The 22,436-nt window shown below is 50.9% G+C and overlaps 9 protein-coding genes across 9 annotated transcripts; 2 read left to right on the top strand and 7 right to left on the bottom strand.

Moving 5' to 3' along the window:
• Positions 1 to 247: 247 nt before the first annotated feature.
• CkaCkLH20_05645 (choline dehydrogenase) lies at positions 248 to 2,464 on the bottom strand (the record flags this gene model as incomplete). Its single annotated transcript, XM_038888363.1, has 5 exons — positions 248 to 277; positions 381 to 1,060; positions 1,134 to 1,232; positions 1,296 to 1,881; positions 1,940 to 2,464. 5 exons carry the CDS (start codon positions 2,462 to 2,464, stop codon positions 248 to 250), a joined length of 1,920 nt encoding a protein of 639 aa, XP_038746260.1.
• A 1,060-nt stretch (positions 2,465 to 3,524) lies between these two features.
• Positions 3,525 to 7,172, bottom strand: CkaCkLH20_05644 (calcium-translocating P-type ATPase; the record flags this gene model as incomplete). Its single annotated transcript, XM_038888362.1, has 5 exons — positions 3,525 to 4,124; positions 4,196 to 4,411; positions 4,471 to 5,592; positions 5,647 to 6,077; positions 6,134 to 7,172. 5 exons carry the CDS (start codon positions 7,170 to 7,172, stop codon positions 3,525 to 3,527), a joined length of 3,408 nt encoding a protein of 1,135 aa, XP_038746259.1.
• Positions 7,173 to 9,248: 2,076 nt separating this feature from the next.
• CkaCkLH20_05643 (uncharacterized protein) lies at positions 9,249 to 11,232 on the top strand (the record flags this gene model as incomplete). Its single annotated transcript, XM_038888361.1, has 8 exons — positions 9,249 to 9,393; positions 9,460 to 9,784; positions 9,844 to 9,974; positions 10,027 to 10,345; positions 10,407 to 10,623; positions 10,684 to 10,821; positions 10,875 to 11,019; positions 11,081 to 11,232. The coding sequence occupies 8 exons, from the start codon at positions 9,249 to 9,251 to the stop codon at positions 11,230 to 11,232; spliced, it is 1,572 nt and encodes a 523-aa protein (XP_038746258.1).
• Positions 11,233 to 11,805: 573 nt separating this feature from the next.
• CkaCkLH20_05642 (isocitrate dehydrogenase (nad(+))) lies at positions 11,806 to 12,861 on the bottom strand (the record flags this gene model as incomplete). The annotated part of the gene is made up of 1 exon (XM_038888360.1): positions 11,806 to 12,861. One exon carries the CDS (start codon positions 12,859 to 12,861, stop codon positions 11,806 to 11,808), a length of 1,056 nt encoding a protein of 351 aa, XP_038746257.1.
• A 502-nt stretch (positions 12,862 to 13,363) lies between these two features.
• On the bottom strand, positions 13,364 to 13,924 carry CkaCkLH20_05641 (stress responsive a b barrel domain protein; the record flags this gene model as incomplete). Its single annotated transcript, XM_038888359.1, has 2 exons — positions 13,364 to 13,809; positions 13,864 to 13,924. The coding sequence occupies 2 exons, from the start codon at positions 13,922 to 13,924 to the stop codon at positions 13,364 to 13,366; spliced, it is 507 nt and encodes a 168-aa protein (XP_038746256.1).
• A 712-nt stretch (positions 13,925 to 14,636) lies between these two features.
• On the bottom strand, positions 14,637 to 15,957 carry CkaCkLH20_05640 (phosphoribosylglycinamide synthetase; the record flags this gene model as incomplete). The annotated part of the gene is made up of 3 exons (XM_038888358.1): positions 14,637 to 14,795; positions 14,861 to 15,687; positions 15,747 to 15,957. 3 exons carry the CDS (start codon positions 15,955 to 15,957, stop codon positions 14,637 to 14,639), a joined length of 1,197 nt encoding a protein of 398 aa, XP_038746255.1.
• Positions 15,958 to 16,449: 492 nt separating this feature from the next.
• CkaCkLH20_05639 (zn 2cys6 transcription factor) lies at positions 16,450 to 18,015 on the bottom strand (the record flags this gene model as incomplete). Its single annotated transcript, XM_038888357.1, has 1 exon — positions 16,450 to 18,015. One exon carries the CDS (start codon positions 18,013 to 18,015, stop codon positions 16,450 to 16,452), a length of 1,566 nt encoding a protein of 521 aa, XP_038746254.1.
• Positions 18,016 to 19,514: 1,499 nt separating this feature from the next.
• CkaCkLH20_05638 (malate l-lactate) lies at positions 19,515 to 20,656 on the top strand (the record flags this gene model as incomplete). Its single annotated transcript, XM_038888356.1, has 2 exons — positions 19,515 to 19,655; positions 19,721 to 20,656. 2 exons carry the CDS (start codon positions 19,515 to 19,517, stop codon positions 20,654 to 20,656), a joined length of 1,077 nt encoding a protein of 358 aa, XP_038746253.1.
• A 444-nt stretch (positions 20,657 to 21,100) lies between these two features.
• On the bottom strand, positions 21,101 to 21,960 carry CkaCkLH20_05637 (ribonuclease e inhibitor rraa dimethylmenaquinone methyltransferase; the record flags this gene model as incomplete). Its single annotated transcript, XM_038888355.1, has 4 exons — positions 21,101 to 21,382; positions 21,445 to 21,615; positions 21,672 to 21,842; positions 21,907 to 21,960. 4 exons carry the CDS (start codon positions 21,958 to 21,960, stop codon positions 21,101 to 21,103), a joined length of 678 nt encoding a protein of 225 aa, XP_038746252.1.
• Positions 21,961 to 22,436: the final 476 nt, after the last annotated feature.

Here is a 22,436-nt window from a genome sequence, read left to right as displayed (position 1 = left end):
GGGTCATACGATAATCCTGGACTATACGCGTATAAAACCACCGGGCCGAATCCACATGATGAAATTGCTCCAAGTCATGTTTACAGGAAAAGTCGCACGGACGGTGTCACTTGGCCTTTTACGATGAGCTTCAGACCACTTAACTGGAGTTGGGCACCTCGCTTTGATTGAATGTGGCACGTGTATTTGCCTATCCTGTTTCTTCCTGTACTACTGCTATGACTGCCATCAAGATACTTTGAATGGCTTAGATGCCTTGCTTGATGATTTCCGCAGCCTGTAATACGCATAAAGCTGTCAGCAAGAAGTCCCAGAAAGGATTGAAAGGGGATAAGAAGCCAAGATGTAAAGATAGAATGAACGTGGAAGCACCGACTAACCTTCTCGGCCAGGGCATAGGTAGGCTGGCAAGTGTTGGCACTGGGAACCATGGGCATAACACTGGCGTCAACAACTCTCAGGTTCTTGACTCCATACACGCGCAGGGTCTGGTCAACGACACCACCCAACTCAAGCGGCAGCATGGATGCCGTGCCGACGGGGTGGTAGTCGGTAGGCGACATGGCACCGGCGATGTAGGCCTTGAGGTCCTCGTCAGAGACAACGTCGGGGCCAGGGGCGTACTCGACAGGGTCGTAGTTGGAAGCCAGGGAGGTCTCGAAGGCGTAGCGGCGGAGGAACTTAATCGACTCAACGAAGAAGTCGGCCTCGACGGGGTTGGACAGGGCGCGGTAGTCGATCACGGGCTCCGTGTTCCACGGGTCGGCAGCGTTGATGTTGACGGTGCCGCGGCTGAAGGACTGCATCGCAACGGGGCCCTGGGCACCGTGGTCCGGGACAAGCTGGAGACGAGTAAAGGCGGTGTCCTTGGAGCGCATCTGGGCGGCGAGGATCTTCATCTGAGCCGCGAAGCCGGCAACCACAGTGGCGTCAGCGCCTTCGGGCAGCAGGCTGGCAAAGTCTTGCTGCTCCAGCTTGGTAGCAAGCTCGTCGGCCTTGGCCGAGACGGCGGTGAAGGGAAGCCAGCCAGCAAGGTTGGTGAGTGCGAGGGAGTAAGGGCCTATTCGGTGCGAGTCATTCCAGTCAGTCTCTGTGGAACACGATGGGGAAGGATGGGGCTGAATAGCACTGACCGGTCTTGTTAGCTGCCCAAACTTCGTCGGCCCAGGTCTTGAAGTCGTTTCCTTCAACCAGATCGGTCGGGTTGGGGTGAATCGATGCGAGTTTGTGGACTAAAAATGAGTCAGATATCTCACAGTCATCATTCTGAGCAGCGTAAGACTCTTGTCACTTACGAGTGATGTTCATCTGAGACAGACTGCTGTGGTCCTGAAAGTTCTGGCCAACACCGGGCAGGTCGACAAGCACGTCAATACCTCCAGCCTCGAGAACGTTCTTGGGGCCAATGCCGCTCAACTGCAGGAGGTGAGGAGTGTGAATGGCACCAGCAGAGAGGATAACCTCCTTGTTAGCGTTGACGGTGACGACGGAGTTGTTTCCTAAGGGAAACTCGACTCCCGTGGCGGTCAGCTTGTCGTCAACAATCAGCTTGCGGGCAAGGGTGTTGACCAAGAGGTGGTAGTTCGGGCGAGTAGCGTTGACGTTGAGGTAGTGACCAGTGCCGGCGTAGGAGCGGGTGACGGTTCGGGGGTCCATAAGCGTGGGGAACCAGAACACACCCGCCTTTCCAGCTCCACTGTCGGCCGGGAACTCGATGCCGTCGATCTCCTTGAACGCCTCAAACAGAGGAGTCACTCCGGGGTAGTAGAACCGAGGCCATCCGGCATAGATCTCAGAAGACTCGCCCCAGAAGGAAGCATCATACTTGATGCTGTCGAAGTTGTCGGTCAGCTCGGGAGGCGGCTCGGTGAAGTGGAGACCCTTTCACATGACGGTTAGCTTTGGTGTATGGGTAACTAAGACAATGCACTTTTCTCACCTTCTTGAAGAACGGCAAGATGCCATCCCAGCTCCAGTCAGCAGTTCCCTGCTGAGCTCCGGCTCCGAATAGAGTGGCCCAGCGGTCGTAATCTTCCGCAGAGCCACGCATGTTCATCATAGCATTGACGGACGCGCCACCACCAACTTGCTTGGCGATGAAGACATTGCCGGTTCTTCCGTTCAAGTTTGGCTGAGGAACAGACTGGACGTCAGGCCAGAGAAGGTCGGTGAAAGACGTAGTTCTGCCCGAGATCTGAACCATGAGGTTGTCAGTCATGTTGCCCCAGTCGCCGGCCTCGAGGACCAAGACTTTCGTCTCAGGGTCCTCAGTCAGACGGTCAGCCACAGTCAAGCCTGCAGTTCCACCACCAACAATGACATAGTCATAGCTAGAAAGCAGCTGAGAGGGCTTGATCTGGCGGGGAATGACATAGGCATTGGCAACAGAGCTCGCCGTAAGGAGGGCGGCAAGTGCGATCCCTGGCCACTGAGGCTGGGACTTGGACTGACGAAAGAAGGGCATGGCGAATAACGATCGTCGCCGAGCGAAGTGCAAAGCAGGAATGAGTGAAAGAGACGAGTTGCTCGTTGACCCCTCTGAAGCCCTCAATGGTAACTCAAGCAAGTACCAGACAGTTGTATTTATTTACCGCTGTCCATGTCGTCCATACAGGTTGCCCAGAACTCGGGAATATTTTGCATCCATAAGTCCATGTCGTTTGCCTTTCTGGGCGTTTTGCAATTCACCTGCCCTGGCTCTCTCAACTGGATACCATGTGTAAGCATGACAGATGATGGACCTTCTGGTTTAGGGAACCAACCGATACCGGCGATGACAATTTGTAGAAGGTCTGTTTGTTGGTTGCCAAGAGAAAACGGGGTAAGGAACACATCCGACCGAAATTGAGACGGGGCCTCCTGCATATGTTGTTGCTGACAACAGACAACATAACTGACCTGCCAAGTTTCTGATGCTGGGCTTCCGGAGAAAAAGGAGTTTCTGGCAAGTGTATGTATAACCGTGCTTGACGTCATTAACGCGCGGATAATGCTTAATAAACATAGCACTTTAAATCCAAGCCTATTTCTACTGTCACGATAGTTCTTTTCAGCCTTCAGGCTGGCAACATTCCGAATGGAACTTGGGTACCCATGTCAGATCTGATAACCTTGGAATGGTTGACGGGGCTGCTAAATGCAACATCGTGTAAGCGGAACTTCGCCTAGCAAACATGCCCCTGTTCATCCCACGCACCCCCACTCAAAAGAAACCTTAAGGCGGCAGGTCAATCCGGTCAGGTGTTTGCCAAGGAGATATTTGGGTCCTTTTGTTGGCGCAGTGAAGTACAACAAATGGTGTCAGAACTTACTTAACGAAAACGAATCCATGGTCAATTTGCTGAATAGTCATGCTGCAGATGCATGAATCAGGGGAAATGGTGATGGACACCGATGTATAAGTTTGAATAAGAACAGAAAGTATACAGCCAAACAGAAGGAAATAAAACAAACGTGCGCCAAGTTCAGACCCTTCCCTTGTTGCAATTGGGCCGAGCGTGGTATGACAAGATCTGATAAGAGAGTTACATCTTCCTCTCTTGACCGCCCCCGACGAAGTCATCCACAACGACTACCACGGGCGCAGTGGCTGACTGAGCTTCGACATCCGCGCGCTTCCTACCGCCGAAAACACCGACGACCTTGGAATACACCTCCGCAGACTTCGAGTACACACTTACGAACGGGAGGCCGAGAACGCCGACAACGCGAGCGAACCACTCGTCGGGGAAGAGGCGAACAAGGATGGCCCAAGGCAGGCAAAGCGATGCGACAACGATCGATATGGCCCACTGAGTACCATCAAGACCATCAGGAGAGATCTGAAAGGCCCTCGATCCGATGAAGATAATGGCCACTTGCAGTCCAACCATGAGGAAATTGATGGCGATGAAAAAGGTGTTTCGATGCACCCCCTCGAAAATGTTGAACTTGTTGTCGAGCCGTCTGTTGTTGAACTCGTTGAAGATCTGCATCCAGACAAACGTATTGAACACGATCGTGTCCAACTCGAGCTTCTTGTCGGGATCGGTGAGATCGTAGTTGAGTATGGTACCGCCGCTGAAGTAAAGGACGAAGGTCACAACCAGCTGGTAGATCGATTGGCCTACGATCATCTTCCACATCTGTGGCCCAAATGTGTCAGTCGGACTTCGAAAGATTGCATAGAACGGCCCAGAAGGGAGCAATAACTCACATTTATTGTGATCAACGCTGTCTTCTTACCCTGAGGAGGGCGATCAAGAATCTTCTCAGTCGGAGGGTCTGTTGCCAAAGCCAAGGCGGCGAAAGTATCCATGATCAGATTCACCCAGAGGAGCTGCACTGCCTTGAGAACAGGTTTCATCTCTGCATCGTATACAGCTGTGACAAAAGCCAAGAGCACAGCGGTAATATTGACAGTGATCTGGAACTGGATGCGCGGCGACGTCAGTTTTCTGGGGGAAGTAGTAGTCCAGAGTCTCCTCTCACCTGTAGGAACTTTTGCACCGCGTCATTGACGGCGCGGCCCCATTTCAAAGCTGTGATAATAGACGCGAAATTGTCGTCCATCAGAATGATAGAAGAGGCTTCCTTAGCAACTTCAGTACCAGACACACCCATAGAAAACCCGACATCAGCAGCTTTGAGAGCAGGGGCGTCATTGGTGCCATCGCCAGTAACAGCAACAATCTCACCAAGCGCCTTCAGCCTCGCAACGAGCACTCTTTTGTCCTCGGGCGAAGACCGCGCAAGAACCTGAAGTCTCGGAAGCATTGTGTCCATCTCGGTGTCAGACAGGCGTCTGAAGTCGGGGCCTTCCATGACGATGCCATCAGTGTAGATATCGCATTCAGAGGCAATGGCTTTTCCGGTAATCGAGTTATCGCCAGTTACCATTCGGACGGTGACACCGGCGCGCTGAGCCTTGCGAACGGCCTCTGGTACACCTGGGCGGACGGGGTCTTGGATGCCTACTACACCGAGAAAAACGAGGTTCTTAGAGGCCAGAAGGCGTCCCAGGTCCGCGTGCCCTGTCTTATCGATGTCTGGAGACAAGGGTGGCCATTTCTCGTAGTCCTTGAAGACAAAGCCAATGGTTCGAAGAGAGCGGGCCGCATACTGATTGATGGTATCACCGAAGGAATTGCGGTCGGCTTCGGTAAGAAGTTCTTCTTCCAAGGTGCAAGCGTTGGCCTTGCTGGTGCAATGTCCAAGAAGGATCTCCGAGGCGCCCTTGACAAGAAGACGATGAACACCAGATCTGAGTTTGACCACAGCGCCCATGCACTTCTTGGCGGAGTCGAACGGCATGATTTGAACTACGTGTTCGTTCGCACGAGTTTCCGCAAGGCATGTGAGACCAAGATAGTCCCTGGCGAGCTGGAGAAGAGCTGTCTCGGTTTTTGACCCGATGAAGATAGGCTTTCCCTCCTCTTCGCCTCCAAAGGCAGTTGAGTTGATCGCAATCGATTGAGTAATGATCTCTTTGCAGGTAGGGGTGACTTCCGACGCCCAAGATGCAATTGGCAGAGCAGAAGATGCCGAAGTTTCAGAAGACTCAAAACCTCTCGTGTCGAATCTGCCAGCTACAACCGTCATTTTGTTTGTTGTCTGATAGAGTGTTAGAACGGACGAAGGATTGATAAATGAAGGTTAAATGCTTACCAAAGTTCCGGTTTTGTCCGAACAGATCGCAGTTGCATTGCCCATAGTTTCGCAAGCGCGCAAAACCCTCACTAAATTGTTCTCCTTGAGCATTCTTGTCGTTGCGAAGGCAAGCGCCAAGGTAACCGCGAGAGGAAGGCCTTCTGGGACAGCGACCACGATGATTGTGACAGCGACGATGAGAATATCCATGAAGGAAGAAGCCTTGTCGGTAGCTGGGCGTCTGTCTGTCGGCAAGCCAGCCAGAAACCTGAACAACAGCACGAAGAAGAGAAGTCCTGCCGCGATACTGCCGAGTTTTGCGATCGCCATGGCAAGCCCTTCAAGTTTGTGCTGGAGAGGGGTGGGCTCGGTTTCCGTTCGAACAGACATCATGATCTTGCCGAAACTGCTGTTGACACCAACCGAAGTGCACATGAACGTCCCAACACCTAGTAAGGCGGTTAGTCTTGGCTCGAGTAGTGACGCGTGGTCAAGTCAGTCTCACCTTCCAACACTTTTGCTCCCGAAATGATGAACGGATCCAACTCCCCGGCAGACTCTCCACGTTCCAAGGCTCTCATAACAGCCATGCCTCCCGTCTTTTTAAGCGCATCGGACTCCCCAGTTGCAGAGGACTCGTCGCACTTCAGGTCGTGACCGTCAATAAAAATGCCATCAACAGGTACTAAGTCTCCTGGCTCAAGGTGCAAGACATCCCCAACGAGCAGGTCATGAACGCTGATCATGATAGGCTTGCCAGAACGGGTGACTTTGATATCACGTTCATCTTTCTTCGCACTCAGACGCACAAACGCCCGCTCCTTTTGCCAGTCGTTGACTGAGCCCACAAGCGTGACGATGGCGATGGCAAACAAGATGGCCAACCCCTCCACGTAGTCTACCGGCTGAGGAGATCCGGGAGGGTGGTAGACGCCTAGGGTCTCATAGAGTCCCAGAGCCAGAGATATGGCAGCAGCCACAGTGAGAAGGATGAGAACCTTGTCGTTGTAGGCATTCCACATCAGCTTCAAGAGTGAAGTTGCCTTTCTAGCTGGAAGGATGTTGCGGTTGTAAACCCGGATACGGTCTTCGAATGCTTCTCTGGATCCGATGTTGCTTGATTGCCATGGACTCTTGGACTGCTGAGGCGAGGTTGCGCTGACGGCGTCTTGGAAGTTGACATGGCCAGGAGCTGCCGTCTCGTCAATACTGAGTCCGGCATGAATATCGGACTGAAGGCCGTAGGCAATGCCTTCCAGACCCCCCAAAGCGCGGAAGGCGGTGAGAGATTTGGGGTTGAGGAGTTTGTTCAGCTGGCCGGGCGAAAATGCGAACGGGTTGTTGTCGACTTGGAAGTCGGCCTCAGCTCCAGGATCAGCTTGGAGGGCATGGCGTTCGCTCTCATGGACTGAGGAGGCGCGACTGGTGACTGCGGGTGTCAAAAAGGGGTTCGACGTGGTAGAGACTCTGGTGTCTGCTTTGCTCTCTGGCCGACCTCGCGAGTTCCCATGCGCGGGTGGTAGAACGAGGGAACTACCAACCATTTTAATAACGAAAGATACCGCCTAAGGCAGAAGTAAATCAACAACGAACGCTTAACTCAAACAGCAGTGAAGATGATGGTCTTAGCTGGAGCTGGCTTGTCTGTTGAGCTGGAGTTGGTATTGTATGATGATGATGTTGATGACCTTGAATCAGCATAATCTGAACCTGTCCACGTTCACTTCTAGTTGAGTATTATACAACTTCATAGAGGCTGTGTATACTTGCTTGAAGTCTGCCTCGATCGTCTTCAGAAGACCTGCGGGTCAATTTGTGGCAGTGCTTTGTGACAACCGGAGAAATTTACCGTCTTGAGCGTTTGTCGCCTTTTTCCCCTCTTCATCGGAGCTATCCAGCTGATGATACTGATGAATGAGGTTGTTGACACGAGCTCTTGAATTCACTTCGAACGTACACGTCGGAGTCAAGCCGATGCAAGAGTGCTGCGCCAAGAATGACTAGAACGTAGTCTTGTTAAAGCTCCATGCAAGTGCCGTAATCTGCCTTGGGGTGAATCAAAAGCCGCACTGAAGTCCCGCATCACACAAGGGATGATCTATCGTTCGATTGAGGCTGTGCAGGGTGCGCTGTGATGGTGTTATCTGTGTTTATCCGCTCATTCTCCGTGAGCGAGAGATCACGGAAAATGACTGCCAGTTGGGAGCGCGTAGGAATTTGTCATTGTACGGTTGTAGCATAATCCGTGGGCCATGGAGATTTCCTGTGATGGAACCAGTATCAGTGTCTTTCCGGTCATTTGATCTTCGATGAAAATCACTTGTGCGAACTTTGTGTCACATTGATCTTGAACCGTCAATTGAAACACAAGATGTCCCTATCCTGCTAGCTTGCATATTCACCGGGCAATGGCGACCCTGAGCTACAGTCTAAATACGTGATAGGAATAAAGTGTTGGCTTGACTAACTCACACTTACAGTAAAGGACCCTTCATCATACGATGTCCCTAGTCATCTGCCGGAAAACTAGACACGCGAGAGATATGTAGCATTTCCGTAAGGCTTGGAAGATGTGTTCGTCAATATCATCTGCCGTGTGGCTATGTACTGCACCAAGCCCAAGACTTCAAGTCACACGCATCGCATTACCTGTAAAGAGTATGTGACGAAGCGAAGAATCTAGGGTCGTGACGAGCTTGAAATTTGTTCGAAGCCGGGAGGAAGAGTCCAGACTTACACGATAATCATATCTGCACGAGAGTGTAAGCCCATTTGTTAGTGTGCAATGTGGGGTTTTGTTCCACCGAATAAACATGCGGGGTGAGTACGCCAAGGTGCCCCCAACTCCGGAGAGTTATCGCGAGTGAAGATCCAAGTTTCTTCGAACCGCCATTAGACACAACAACGTATACTAACGCAGACGGATAGCTCCGGTATTTCTGCTCGGTCTCATAGCGTACGTTCACCCATGAGGGATACAGAAAGCGTTTTACATACGGACAGCTCCGTCTTGATTGCAGAACCTCTTCGTCCCCCGCAAAGGCAAGGGTCTGAAGGGCGTGCGCTTGGCTTTAGCCGGTCTTGGCAAAGATGTCAACATGATCAAGTGATGAAAACTGGATGTGATCCTTAGTGATGTCAACCAAGGGTGATGGATGTTAGTAGACCGGGCATGGCCCGATATTGTCTGTCAAGTACAACTCGTAAGACAAGAGAAGGATGTTCTCTGTACTCCGGGGTTGCTCCGTCTATCGTTCATCTCGAGTTGCAAAATCCTGAGATCGGATGTGAACATGAAGAGTTGGGTGTTCCCCGCAAAGCACAGCCTCCCCCGCGCTGCAAGGTGGTGTAGGATATCCCTGTTGCGAATGACACTGGTATTGGTTGAGTGAACTACGGCATTTGCTATGTTTGCGCGATAGGATGCACTGCAAATTTGGTCTACATAACGCGGATATCATCCATAACAAGTAGTAGATAGCTGATTGTGCAAACATCACAGACTCTTCGTGTCACAACTACTCGTTCGAAATTCTCACAGTTGAGTCTGTGCTGGTTGTTCTGAATATTCAGCCTTCTTTTTTTTAGTCTTGCGGAAGCCTGGCCTTCGACTAGAAACGATGGAGAAGTCAGAGACTCTCGAAACTTACATTAGCGACGTCAATGATACGGAGCAATCTGAGACATTGGCAGTCCCAAAAGAAGTCGCTAACTGGAAAATTTATTTGTACTGCATGGCGGTTTGCTTGGGTGCTGTTGCTCTCGGTAAGTGAATGCTGAATCTTAAGAAATCAGGGTAATGATACTGACCGAGTGCCTTTACACGACCAGGATACGATGTTTCTGTTATGGGAGGGACTTTGATTCTCCCTTCTTTCGAGCGCGATTTTGGCCTTGAAGGCAAATCGCAACGGCAACTCGATGACCTCACTTCGAACATCGTGTCCTGCTTCCAGGGTGGAATGTTCCTTGGTGCTTTGGCCTCTTACCCAATCTCTGATCGTTGGGGTCGCAAGTGGTGTATTACCATTGCCACAATAGTTTTCTTGGCTGGTGCCTCAATGCAAACGGGCTCCCGTGGCATTGTTGGCCTTGTCATGGCAGGAAGGTGCATTGCTGGACTTGGCATTGGTGCTTCAGCTCCGGTCATTCCCGTGTAAGTCAGCATCTACAGATACATTTACAATTCCCATCGCCAACTGCTTGCTATTCCAGATACATTGCGGAGATGGCGCCGCCCACCATTCGTGGAAAGCTCGTTGGATTCTACGAGATCGGCTCTCAAGGCGCTCAAATGCTTGGGTTCTGGGTCAACTACGCTGTCAACAGGACCATTGGCCCCGAAAGTAAGTCAGACTCACTCCGTTTGAAACCCAACTTACTAATGTTCAAACCTAGCGAGCACCCAGTGGATGGTTCCTCTGGGACTTCAGCTGCTTCCAGCCACACTACTCCTGCTTGTTTTGCCGTTCTGCCCTGAGTCACCCAGATGGCTCTGTGGAAAGGACCAAAGGGACAGAGCAGAGAAGATTCTGACCAACGTTCGTCAACTGCCGGCTGACCACCCCTACGTGGTTCATGAGTTGCGCGAGATTCGCCTCGCGGTTGAATTCGAGGCCCATCTTGCCGCGAAGCACCCCGGGCTGATGGGAAAGCTAAGAGATCTGACCAAAAAGGGCATTCGAAACAGACTGGCTATTGGTCTGTGCCTTATGATGTATGTTTCATTTTCTCACAGGCGATAGCATAGAGAATACGTGTACTAACGTTACGTTTAGGTGTCAGAACATGACGGGCGTCAATATCATCACTTACTATAGCCCACGCATCTTTCAGACTCTTGGAATACAGTCCACAGATTTGAAGCTGTTTGCCACCGGGTTTTATGGTGTCGCGAAGACCCTCGGAATGGTCATATTCTCATTCTGGGTGGCGGAACACCTTGGACGTCGCAAAGGTCTTATCTGGGGCGCTTTCGTTGGTGCAGTGCCAATGGTACGAGGCCTTTCTCAAAAAGCTACTTGATTAACCTACAAAATGTTGACATCTTGGTAGCTATATCTCGGGGGTTACGTGATGAAGAATGACCCGGAAGCCGTAGCCGCGGCTGGTGGCACCAGCATGTCTGGCTGGGGCTACCTCGCTATGGTCTGCGTCTATCTCTATGGTGTCATCTACTGCGCTTCTTGGCAGGTCAGTAACTACTGCAAACTCTTTCGGAAACGATTCCTGGCTAATGCTTTCAGGGTATCACGTGGCTATATGCTTCGGAGATCTACCCTCTTTACATCCGGTCTCTTTGCATGGCATTGACCATCGCTGATGAGAGACTGTGGTCATACGTTGTGTCTCGCTCCACCCCATACATGATCTCTGACATTGGCTATGGCAGTGGGTGTTGTCTTCATTGACTGTTTTGTATGTGTCGTCACAACTGACTTTATGATCATAGCCTACTTCTTTTTCGGGGCGTTGATGGTGTGCATGGGCTTCTGGGCGTGGTGGTGTATTCGGGAGACCAAAGGCGTTCCCATTGAGGAGATGGACGCGCTTTTCGGTGCTCCGCACGCCAACATGGAAGAAGCTGAGACTAAGTCAGCATGAGGTTGGTTTACTATGCTACAGGCTGCAGAAAAATGAACTGACACTGCAGCGAGCGACCTGATGGTACATGAAAACTCATGACATATTGAACAGAGGATGGGGGTCTCTTCTCTTAGGACATTGTTTTGCGCCTGAACTCGCGCTTTCACTTCTGACTGTCATTTACGCTTGGCCATAAACTCTTTTTGTACTTGTCGCTCTGGATTGAAATCGAGATTGCTTGGATAACATTCGATTGATGCACTTACGTGAAATTCGGTATCATCTGGAGAATGCAAGGACAGCCTGGTTGAAGGTCTCAACAATACTACAGACAGAATCAGAGTAGGATTTCGTTTGATGATCTAAAGATGCCCACAATGCTTGTAGGAGTAAGACCAAAAGTTGAAGGTTTCTCTTGTTGATGCATTTGTCGGGCAAAATGTTAAAATCAGCTCGGTTCTCATGCGATCTCACCGAGTAGCACTGAAAAATGAATGTGGACTTCTTCATTAGAGTTACTTTGATTAAAATGAAAAAGAAAGGAAAATCGGTCGATCAATACTAAATACAATATCCTCGAAGTATGAGCCGCTACTGAGAGCGAATGATTCTCTTCAATTCCCCAACAACTGAATCAGTCAAGGACTCAGTTGTGCCCGAACCACCCAAGTCAGGGGTGAGATCCGCTCCGCGCTCAACGACAATGCGTACAGCTTCCCGAACAGCATTGCCTTGCTTCCAATGTTCGGCGTGATCCAGGAGCATTGCACCACTCAAAGTCAAAGCCAAGGGATTCGCAATCCCTTTGCCAGCGATGTCGGGAGCGGCCCCATGACAAGCTTCAAAGACGGCAATGTCATCGCTGATATTCATCCCCGGAGCCAAGCCCAGAGATCCAACGAGCCTAGCTGCCAAGTCCGAGAATATGTCGCCGTATTGATTGGAAGCGACAACGACGTCGAACCGTTTGGGATCCCGCACAATGATGTAACAAGCGGCGTCAATCATAAGCTCTTCGGTCTTGATATCGTCGTATTCTTTGCTGACCTCACGGAAACATCGGAGAAACAGTCCGTCGGTGTAGTTCAGAACGTTGGCCTTGTGAAGACAGGTGACACGCTTGCGGCCGTTCTTGCGAGCGTACTCGAAGGAGTACCTGCAGACTCTGGTGGCTGCAGCGCGCGTTGTAAGCTTGACAGCTTCTGCGGCCACGTCGTCGCCGATCTGGTGCTCGATGCCGGAGTAAAGATCCTCAGTGACCTCGCGCATAATGATGCAGTCGAGAGACTCGTACCGGCCAGAGACGCCGGGGAAACCACGGATGGGTCTTGGGTTGACGAATAGTCCCAACTCTCTCCTGATGGCATTATTCAGAGACGGATAAGTTGCCGAAGTTCCGTCCGGCTGGTCGCAAGTAATGCGCCCGACGAGCTTATGGGTGATGATGGGAGCTTTCAAGGTGACGCCAACCGACCGAAGCTGGGATACGGTCTCGGGCGGCAGGGGGTGCCCATACTTCTCGATTGCCTCCTCAGCTATCAAGATATCATACCATTCGATCGGCATACCTGTTGCTTCGAGGACACGTTGGGCGGCGCTCATAATCTCTGGGCCAATCCCATTGCCCTTGAGGACTCCAATGCGCATATTGAACAAGTTGAGGTAGAATAGTGTTTGAGCTGAAGAAGATGCAAAATATCCTGGAATCAGGCGTAAACGCGATGTTTAACGTCGCTGTTATGCCTCCTGATGACATGAACTTTGTAATGAGCGACTTAATATGCTCAAGCATCGGTTATGCTGTTAGCGTTCGGGCCGAAATCCGGTAGCGGATCTTGCATAGATGTTTGTCACGCTCGGTCGAACCCGATCGCAACTGAGCAAGAAACAGCGAGCTGCCCACACGGATACCAAGGATTCGATTCCAAAGAGTCATAGCCCAGTTCGAGACCGGTAGATATGAAACTTTGGCCTGGTTTAATCAGTGTAAAATGATCCATCTGTTTGAGTAACGACACGGTGCCAAATCATGTGCAGCAGATTCATTGTTTGCAAAATTGCGCTCACCAGGCGGGAAAGAAAACTTGGACAACGCCTAGGCCAGTCAATTCTCTGATGAAGAATACTCTGGCAATTGCGAATACCTGAACTACAAGTCCTTCTCCTCAGGCGTGGATATACCGCCTGCCATCTTCGCTGCCAACTTGCTGAAGTCGCACATATACTCATCAGCCTCATCTACCTCGAAGTCGAAACGACAGAGATCCTCCTTGTAAGGGAACATGTATGTTTGTGTGACCCTGGGAAGTGGCTTGGTAAGCATGCATGCAGACATGACGACGTAAACCAGGGTGCGGGGACGGTACCAATGATGCTCCTTGCTTGCTTGATACTCGTCCAAAGCGGCTCGATTCTCATGATAGCTGAGAAGAGCAAACTCGAAATCCTTACTTCTCTCGATCGGGTCGGTCACTGATGGCCCCCCAACAATGAGGCGGTTGTCCTTCACGCAAGACAGGTTCTTGAGTTTTTTCAGTTCTCTCACAAACGTCTCCTTATGCTCTGTTGTGACCTCGGGTCTGAACTTGAATAATACTATACGTTGTTAACAAGTGGTCAAAAGCTTGTTCAGTATCATGATGAACTCACCCATATGTATGAGAGTCATGTTAACAGTATGTATGCGAAACAAGAGAAGGATTGGCCACAACGAGTGAAAATCGAGCTGAACTCCAACAAAGTGATGCGAGAACGGGTGAACAAGTTCGAATGCAGTGGGAATTCTTTACAATCAGTCAACGGTTTTAAGACACAGAAGAAGTCCTCATTGCAATCCAGGGATCAGCGGTGTGACCAGCTGGCCCGGCGTGCTCGTCGTAACTAGAATGACATCGGCATTGAGACCGGGTGCGCCGGGTTGTTGCCGGTCAACAAGGCGACACATTAATCACCATATTCCAGGCCCATTGTCGCAGATTCAGTGATAAACTAAATCTTGTACTTGTGCCAATGCAATTTGGGTCTTGAGGGCACCTGGAGTGACCTCATGTTGGAAGGTGAGCAGCAATAAGCCAACAATACATATCGCAGCCGCCTCTGGAAAGTATACCAGCATGTGTGCTTTCGGGAGGAAGAATTTATCTAGGTAAACAAATGAGAACTAGTCAAAGCCGAATAAGCTGAAAATTTGGGCATTGACTGAAACACATCATCAGATGATTGATATCGAGCCTACATGTAGTAAGAACGAGAATAAGAACGAGTGAATGAAGTGCATGAAACATAAATGCGATATCTTTGCGATGTTTCTCGCTGAAATTTGGGCATTCAATGGCTGTGCATGCATTTAATAATTGTTGTATAGATTCTATGGTAGTCTCTGATTCCTTATCTGCACATCTCTTCATCTCATGGAGCTTTCTTCAAAGTCGCGGTTCGAGCTTCCTCAAAGCCTCCAGCGTGTATGATGTTCCCAGAATTTGACGCAGGAGTTCTTTGTAGTCCCATCCAAGAGCGGCGGCTGCGAGAAGGGTCAGGCTTGCCTGCTCGTCGCGTCCTGGTCTGCCAGGCCCGGTCATGTTCTGCAGAGGGATGCCGTTAGATAATCAAGAGGCAGATTTCAAGAGCACGACTGCGAAAGACTTACCGGCTTCATGTTAACATCGAAAAGAGCAAACTTCGACTGTGCGCGAAAACGACGAACGTCAATCCGAATGGGGGCGGTAGTACCAAGAAGCTTTGCAGCAAGCTCGCACTCCCTTGCGACATCACTGTACGCAGGATCCTCAGATCCAATAACAGCCTTGGAGTTGGCTGTCACGGCCACAGTTCCATTGTAAGGGGCAATTCCATCCTGGTGGTTAAAGCGAGTGACCACCGGCAGCGACCAGTACCCCTTGTCTGATGTTGGGGGCATCACCGTCACAGTGGCTTCCTCTCCGGCCAGGAACTCCTCAACGATAATGGCATTGGTGCCCTCCGACGTCAAGAGCTTGATGTGCGCGGCCAGCTCGACCTCATCCTGACAGACTTTGACTCCATGACTGCCGCGACCTCTAGCTGGCTTCGCGACCACTGGGTACGGATATGCGCTGTATTGGGGAGTGTCTCGGTCGGCATGGATTGTCCAGGCTTTGGGCATTGTGAAAGGTCCTTCCTGGCGTAAAAGCGTGTTGACGAAGTCTTTGTCGTCATATTTCTCGACAATCACAGGACCCTGGCCCACCACGCGCAAGCGATTCTCATATTTCCCAATTTCTCTTGAGGTCTGGAGCGGATGACTCGCAAAGAGGATCGTGTTCGCCCACAAGTGCGTGGCGCCTCTTTCGATTGCATGCAGAATGCCTTCTTCATTGTCCGGAAAACACCAATCGGCATCCTTCACGGGATCGGGTTTCGACTCCGGACTTAAAACATCGACATTTTGGGAGAGGCTCAAGTTGTAAGCAATATCGGCCCCGGAGTCTTTGTAGCCTAAGCAGTGAGTAGGCGTTAGCTTGACGCGTCCTACTTGCACTTGAAGTGCAACTCACCACCAGGTTTCTTGGGCTTAACGTTGCCTGCGATAACGGGAGGGTCGATCTCTTGGTAGAGCACTGCAACTTTCGGTTGCTGTTGGGCGCTGATAGACGAACTGAAGGCTTGGGCATGACGTCGTCCAATCCGACAATGCACCAGGTGCAAGGTCGAGACGAGCGGCGATGAGGAGGTCGCCCTGCGCACTACGCGCGCAAATTGGTGCATCTTTGAAACTCAAAAAGGGTATAGCTTCTACCGATAACACAACAACTTTCGGTGGTTGCCAAATGCTGCCATCCAGTGCTGATTGACGGGAAGAAGAACTGCTAGTTCGGACTGACTTGCGATCGGGCTTATGCCGATGGCGGCCCCACAAAACCGGCTACATCCCGGGCATGCTTTGTACTGAACAAATCCACGGATTGAGATCTTGTCTTCGGCAGTTCAGACCACATGCAACCCGGCGCCTACGTAATATATCGAAACAGCTGTTTTATTCGGGCAAATGACGTTTATCAAGAAGCAGTCGTCGTTCTTCAGATTGAGGGTCTGTTTTGTCGCTCAAAACAACGGGGAACTCGATCAGCAACTGCAAATTAGTGCTTCATAACTTATCCTACTTCTGGCACATCGATCACCTATCTGGGTACTTAAGATCGCGAATAACGTTTTCAATGCGGGTAACATTGTCTAAGCGGTATCATGGTGTCAAAAGGATCAGAATGTTACAGTTGCTCCATCGTCCGCAGAGCCAAACCCAGCGCTGGCATCCAAGAGCCAATTGAGATCGAACCATGAACTCATATCACCCAACTCGTTAAAGAACGAGTCTGCCTCAAACTCGCCACCCATACCTATAGTGGGTTCTTCCATTGTGTACAATCCTTGATCTGTCACTGGAGCAGCAGCAGGCTCGTTGCTATCCGCTTCCTGGCCTTGCGCCATGGACAGAAGTGATTGCCCGGCGACAAACTCTGCGCTCGGTGGTCGGTTAGCCCCTGATTTCCAGGATTCTGATGTGAGATGAACCAGTCTTTCGAATTTCCCGACCGCGTCGGCAGCTACGCTCCATGTCTTCGCCAGATATTTCAGGAGGTTGATACATGCTTCTGCATTGCTCTTGAAGAAGACAAGAGTGGTGTCCTGCTTGATCTTGGGTACTACCCACAAACAGTAAAGAAACGTGATGCCGCTAACGAAGACAGTATGTGCAGTGAGCCAGCTGTTTGACAGCTTGGAGAAGCGGTGAAGTTCCGAGTTGATGAGAATTGTTGCCACAGCGCTTTCATAACATATTTTCCAGGACTCGAAGCTCGGTCTCGTAATAGCGGGTGATGGGCGATAGAGTAGCATGATACAGTGGTGATACTTCAGCTCGAGACTCTGTACCATGCCGTCAGAGGTGCTCCGCCGAAGGCCCCGACGAAACTCGGCTCTGAGAGCTTCTAGAAGGGCGTCGCATCGCTTCCTAACATCCGGCTGCCAGGAGGCGAGATCGGTTGGCCATGGAAATCGATTCGGCAAGTTGACAACCCGATATATCATCAGCTTGATCTCAGCTGTGATCTGGTCGAACTTGAAGGAATACTGTGAAGCAGCGTATGGGTTAATCATGACCCTCGCTCGTTTTGTCGAATGATGTGGAGAGCGTGCGCTTTCTGGTGTCAGGGCGCTACTGCCGACGGAGGCTCCTTGTCCAGCTGGGTCTCCTTGGCGAGCGGTGTAGCCAGGGAATTCAATGTCAATAGCTTCGTCTCTGAGAGTTAACGGACGGCCAAGAACGACCGATAATGTCCTCTCCAGTGAGTATGCCGACCAAAAGATTCCTCTTCTGAGATTGAGGCGACTGTGAATGTTGATAGGTTTCGAGACGGTGGAAGGATGATGAACGTTTACTCCACGTCTTTGGAAACCCAGATCAAGGCAACTGGCAATGATATTCATGACCAGAAACCACGCATTGGGTCCTTCCTCGAAGTAGAAACTCGATATAGTCAGGAGAAGCATGATCTGTAGCCCTTCGATGCTGTCATGCAATGCCAGAGTTCCGATGCGTTGCATTGCTGTAGCGAGATATCTTTCAGATGAGAACTCAACAGACAGTCGAGATTCCAATATCCGAGCACCTAAGGCGAGAACAAGGAAAGTCTGGACAGATTGAAAGGGGGATAATGACGCCTCAACCTCCTCCAAGGGAGGCATCTGCATAGAACCGGCCTTTTGGGTCGTGTAAAGACAGTCGAGGTTGTCCGTGATACTCTCCTCATCTAGAAAAGGGTACATTGGATGAAGAGTTTGAAAATATGCGTCGGCGAAGTGCTGTAAGTCAACTTCAGACGTCCAATGAGGCGGGAAAGGGTGGTGCGCAGGAGAAGGTTTCCGCGTAAGCGTCCCCCCTTCCGGCGCCGCCCAGTTGACGGATAGCCCTTGCGACTGAGGAATCGCAGAGAATATCAGCCGCGCGAATGGTACACCAGAAGAAGGCCCTAGATACTTGGACTCTTTCGAGTTGGCCAGAGACAGCATGCCAACTTCATGCGCCAGAGGTTCGCCTGGGCCTATCTCAGTTGAGGCAGACGGGCTTAGAGAAGTGGTGTTATCTGTCGCAGCTGACCGAGCAGTTGGAGGATTTTCAACTGGGACATCTTCGATCTCATGTTCAGCGTCGTGAAGGATGGGATCATCTTCAATGGAATTCAAGTCTGGAAGGCCTTCGGTGTCGACAACCAGACCATCAGCATCATATACGTCATTCTCATGGAGGCTCTGATGGTCGGGCGTAGGCAGCGGTTGCTCCATGGGCCATTGTTGAGCTGCCTCCATTGTAGGACTTGTATCGTAGGTAGCTTCGGGTGCTGTTGACACGATGATGCATGGCATCGATGCGCATGTTTCCACTGCCGGGGCCCGGTCGAGCTCTTCGGGGGCTACCCGACGAAGAGATTCCTCCAACGAACGAAGTCGGGCTTCCAGTTTGGTAACATGACTGTGGGTACAAAGTCAGCCTGCTTCTCCGAAACAAATCCAAAAGTCCACGATGATGGTTCTGCCTACTTACTTGACGGCGTCAGGATTATTCGCGAGATTCGCCCTGACGCATGGGTGACCCGAGCGTGCACAGTTGGTGCAGGATGGTTGCTCATCATCGCAGCGAATCTTCTGGCTACGGCAGCGGGCGCATGCCGTGCCTTTCTTGCGGCCCGGACCAGTCATCGCCGACGCCCCGGACCGTTGCCGGGCTGGTACAGGCGAGATAGCCTCTTCAGACCACCCAGAAGATCCAGGAGCATCTTCGTTCATAGACCGTTTCTGTGGAGATGCCTCTTACACAAGTAAGAGACCGGCTTATCGGGTTGTCGTGTGCATATGGTTATCTGTGAGAAAAGACATTGAGAGGACGATATGAAGATGGACGGAACAATCCCGAGAACGCGGTTGAAGAATTGTGAGATGATCTCTGTGGGGAATCCTTGCAGCTTCGTCAATCGACAAACAGGCATGTTCCGGATGAGGGGGCGGGGTAGTCACCGGCTTTTGGCCGGTGCTCGACGCCATGGAGGGGTCAAAGCCATCGGGATGTCCCGATAGTGCTGGGTCGTTCAGCTCTGGATATGATGTCAATGCCACGATTTTTATTTCAGCTGATTTAATTTATCAATAGTAAAAGCTCATGTGTTTTGCGTGGCTTTACAATACTACCGTTTCTTTCACAACACTTTGCATTCGTGTAAGAGCCTTTTTGAAACAAGGCTTTCGACAACTTCAGCATCATTTCATTTAAAATGTCGTCTGCTGCGCGATACTACGCGAAGCCAAGTGAAGCTGTTTCATTCGCCAAGGCACTTTTGCTGAAGTCCGGTCTCCCTGAGGATGATGCCACGTTGATGGCTGAGTGTCTGGTTCAGGCGGACACTCGTGGTGTTGTAAGTCAAGGCTTCCCACCTGCCAAAAAGGACCAGACAGTTTGGCTAACTTCGACGTTTCAAAGGATACGCATGGCCTGGCGAGACTGCAACAATACATCGAGCGAGTTCAGAGTGGCCTGGTCAATGCCAAAGCCAATATCCAGATCACCGAGAAAACCCCTGTTGCAGCCCACGCCGATGGTGACAACGGCTTCGGCTTCATTGTCGCATCCAAGGCAATGAAGGATGCGATTCGCCGTGCTGAGACGTACGGTATCGGCATTGTCACTGCTGAGCACTCCAATCACTTCGGCATGGGAGCCACCTACGTCCTGCAAGCTCTCGAAGCCGGCATGATCTCATTCGTCTTCACAAACTCTGCCAAGCAAATGCCGCCTTTCGGAGGAAAAGAGACTCTCCTCGGTATCTCTCCGTTTGCTGCTGGCGCCCCTAGCAAGAACGAGGTTCCTTACATCCTCGACATGGCACCCTCCGTCGTTGCCAAGGGCAAGATCCGCAAGGCCGCGCGAAGAGGCGAGAAGATTCCCCTCGGGTGGGCGTATGATAAGGATGGCAAGCCGACTGAGGATGCCGATGAAGCTTTGAACGGATCCATGGCTCCCATTGGTGGTCCCAAGGGCTCCGGCATTGCTATTCTCATGGACATCATGTCTGGGGTTCTTTCCGGCGCGGCCTTTGGTGGTGACGTGGGTGACCAATACAAGGAATCTAGGCCTCAGAATGTTGGACACTGCTTTATTGCTATCAAGCCTGACATTTTCATGTCGTCGGAGCAGTTCCGCTCCAGGATGGATACGCTTGTTCAGCGCGTACATGGGGTAACTCCAGCCGATGGGTTTAAGGAAGTCCTTTTCCCTGGAGAGCCCGAGTACCGCCTCGCCAAAGAACGCGAGGCTCAGGGTCTCCCGTTTGCCGATGCTGAAAAGAAGATGTTTGAGGATTTGGCATCCAAGTACGACGTACCAGGCTTGCAACTTTCTACGACACCTTTGGCTTAGATCAACACTTTCCTTGCCAGTAAAGAGTCAGAAAGACACCGAATCTACAAGTCAGATTCCCATGTAACATAGTCATTTTCGAGATATTACAAAGCTTCCTCGCAATCATATCTGAAGAACGACATGGAGCTTTGCACGTTGCACTTGATGGATTGACCTATCTTATTGCTTATACTTAGGGTTGATTTATTCGTCATCGCAAGAAGTTGTATCGATTTATGGGTGCTGAAGAGATCTTTTGCAATACACGACAGAAAAAGGGCAAATGTATACTTCCACTTCACAATGTGGCTGTTTCACGATGAACTGCGAATGTATTCCTCGCAGTGTATTTAATTATTCGGTGCACGTCGCGCGCAATACACGTAATCTCTAGTCTGAAGCATGACTTGTGGTTATTGTCACTGATAAGTATACTTTGATCTCCAGCCTTTCTGCAAGCGCTCACTTGCCTCGGAAGGTTGCGAATGCCTCTTGAACTGACATGCCTCCACGAATCGCTTCCGCACACTTGTCATCCGCAGCTGCAAGACCTGGAACCAGACCCAAAACCTTCTCTGCGAGGTCTCCGGGCAAGAATACAACTCCGTCAATGTCCGCAATGATGTAGCCGCCTGGGCTAATAACAGCTTCCTGCTTTACAGACTGGAGCTTAACGTCGACGTTGATCTCGGATGGGAAGCATACAGCACCGCCAGCAGTTGTGCCGACACCTCTCGCGAACAACTGTCACAACTGACATTAGCCATTGATTGTGTCAAATTTCAGGATATGTATGGTTCGCTTACAGGAAAGTTCAAATCTCTATGCTCTTGCAGATCGCGAAGGTGACCGTCGATCACAACACCCTTTGCTCCGAGAATTTGGGCTCTCAGTGACATAAGGCCACCATAGCATGCATTGATGTGAGGGGCAGGTTGAGAAATGAAGACGACGGAGCCTTTCGGAATTTGGTCAACCTGTTCCGCCCGGGTCAGCACGACATGGCCATGAACAGGAAGCAGAACAGCCCTACATAGTTTCCCTTGACCTTGGGGGCAGATGAGTCGCCCTTAGGCGCGAACTTTACAGTGAAGACGGGGCCAACAATCTTTGTCTTACCAGCCTGGTATTCGGGCGAGTAGAGAACCAGGCCCTCGAGGAAGCCGCCATCGGCACGGCCCAACTTGGACAATCCATCTGAGATCTGCGTACCTCGTGTAAGTGATATTGTGGCCGCAGCTTTATTATTCCCATGGGACTGGACTTACGTCACAACTGGACCACTTGGATAAGCGCTCGATGATATCTGGAGATGCTGACATTGCAGGGATGGGTATGGAGTTCAATGATGGTTTACGTGTTCAGCCGGCAATGAGGAGCTTGATTGAGGATTGATAAGTAGTTTGCGCTGGACCACTACTGACCATGACGTTGAAACCATTGAAGCTCACGTCCGATTGCCGCGCCATTCGCGCGGAAGGGTCCGACGAAAGCCGGCCAGCGCGGGGTCCGTTTATTTTGACCCGGCCTAAAGCCGCACTGTTTGCACTCCATTCTTCGGCTTTTCGCCGAAAGAAACATAACCTGTCACCACCACATATTGACAACCGTGACATCCGCAGCCCGCTGCTTATCATGTTGACTGAAGCAGTGTTCTCCTATCCCTAGATATGGTTCAATTTGGTGCATTAGTCTTGAGAGAAACATGGAGCTAGCTTGCGATACATTGAACACATACGTAATCCGAACTACACAAAAGGTGTGACATTCATCAGAATGGCATGTTGACTGACTTCGT

The sequence above is a fragment of the Colletotrichum karsti genome (assembly GCF_011947395.1).
Source record: "Colletotrichum karsti strain CkLH20 chromosome Unknown Scaffold16, whole genome shotgun sequence".
In the NCBI taxonomy this organism is placed as follows: domain Eukaryota; kingdom Fungi; phylum Ascomycota; class Sordariomycetes; order Glomerellales; family Glomerellaceae; genus Colletotrichum; species Colletotrichum karsti.
Note: the sequence above shows the minus strand (reverse complement) of the source record. Positions and strands in the feature narration are given on the sequence as shown.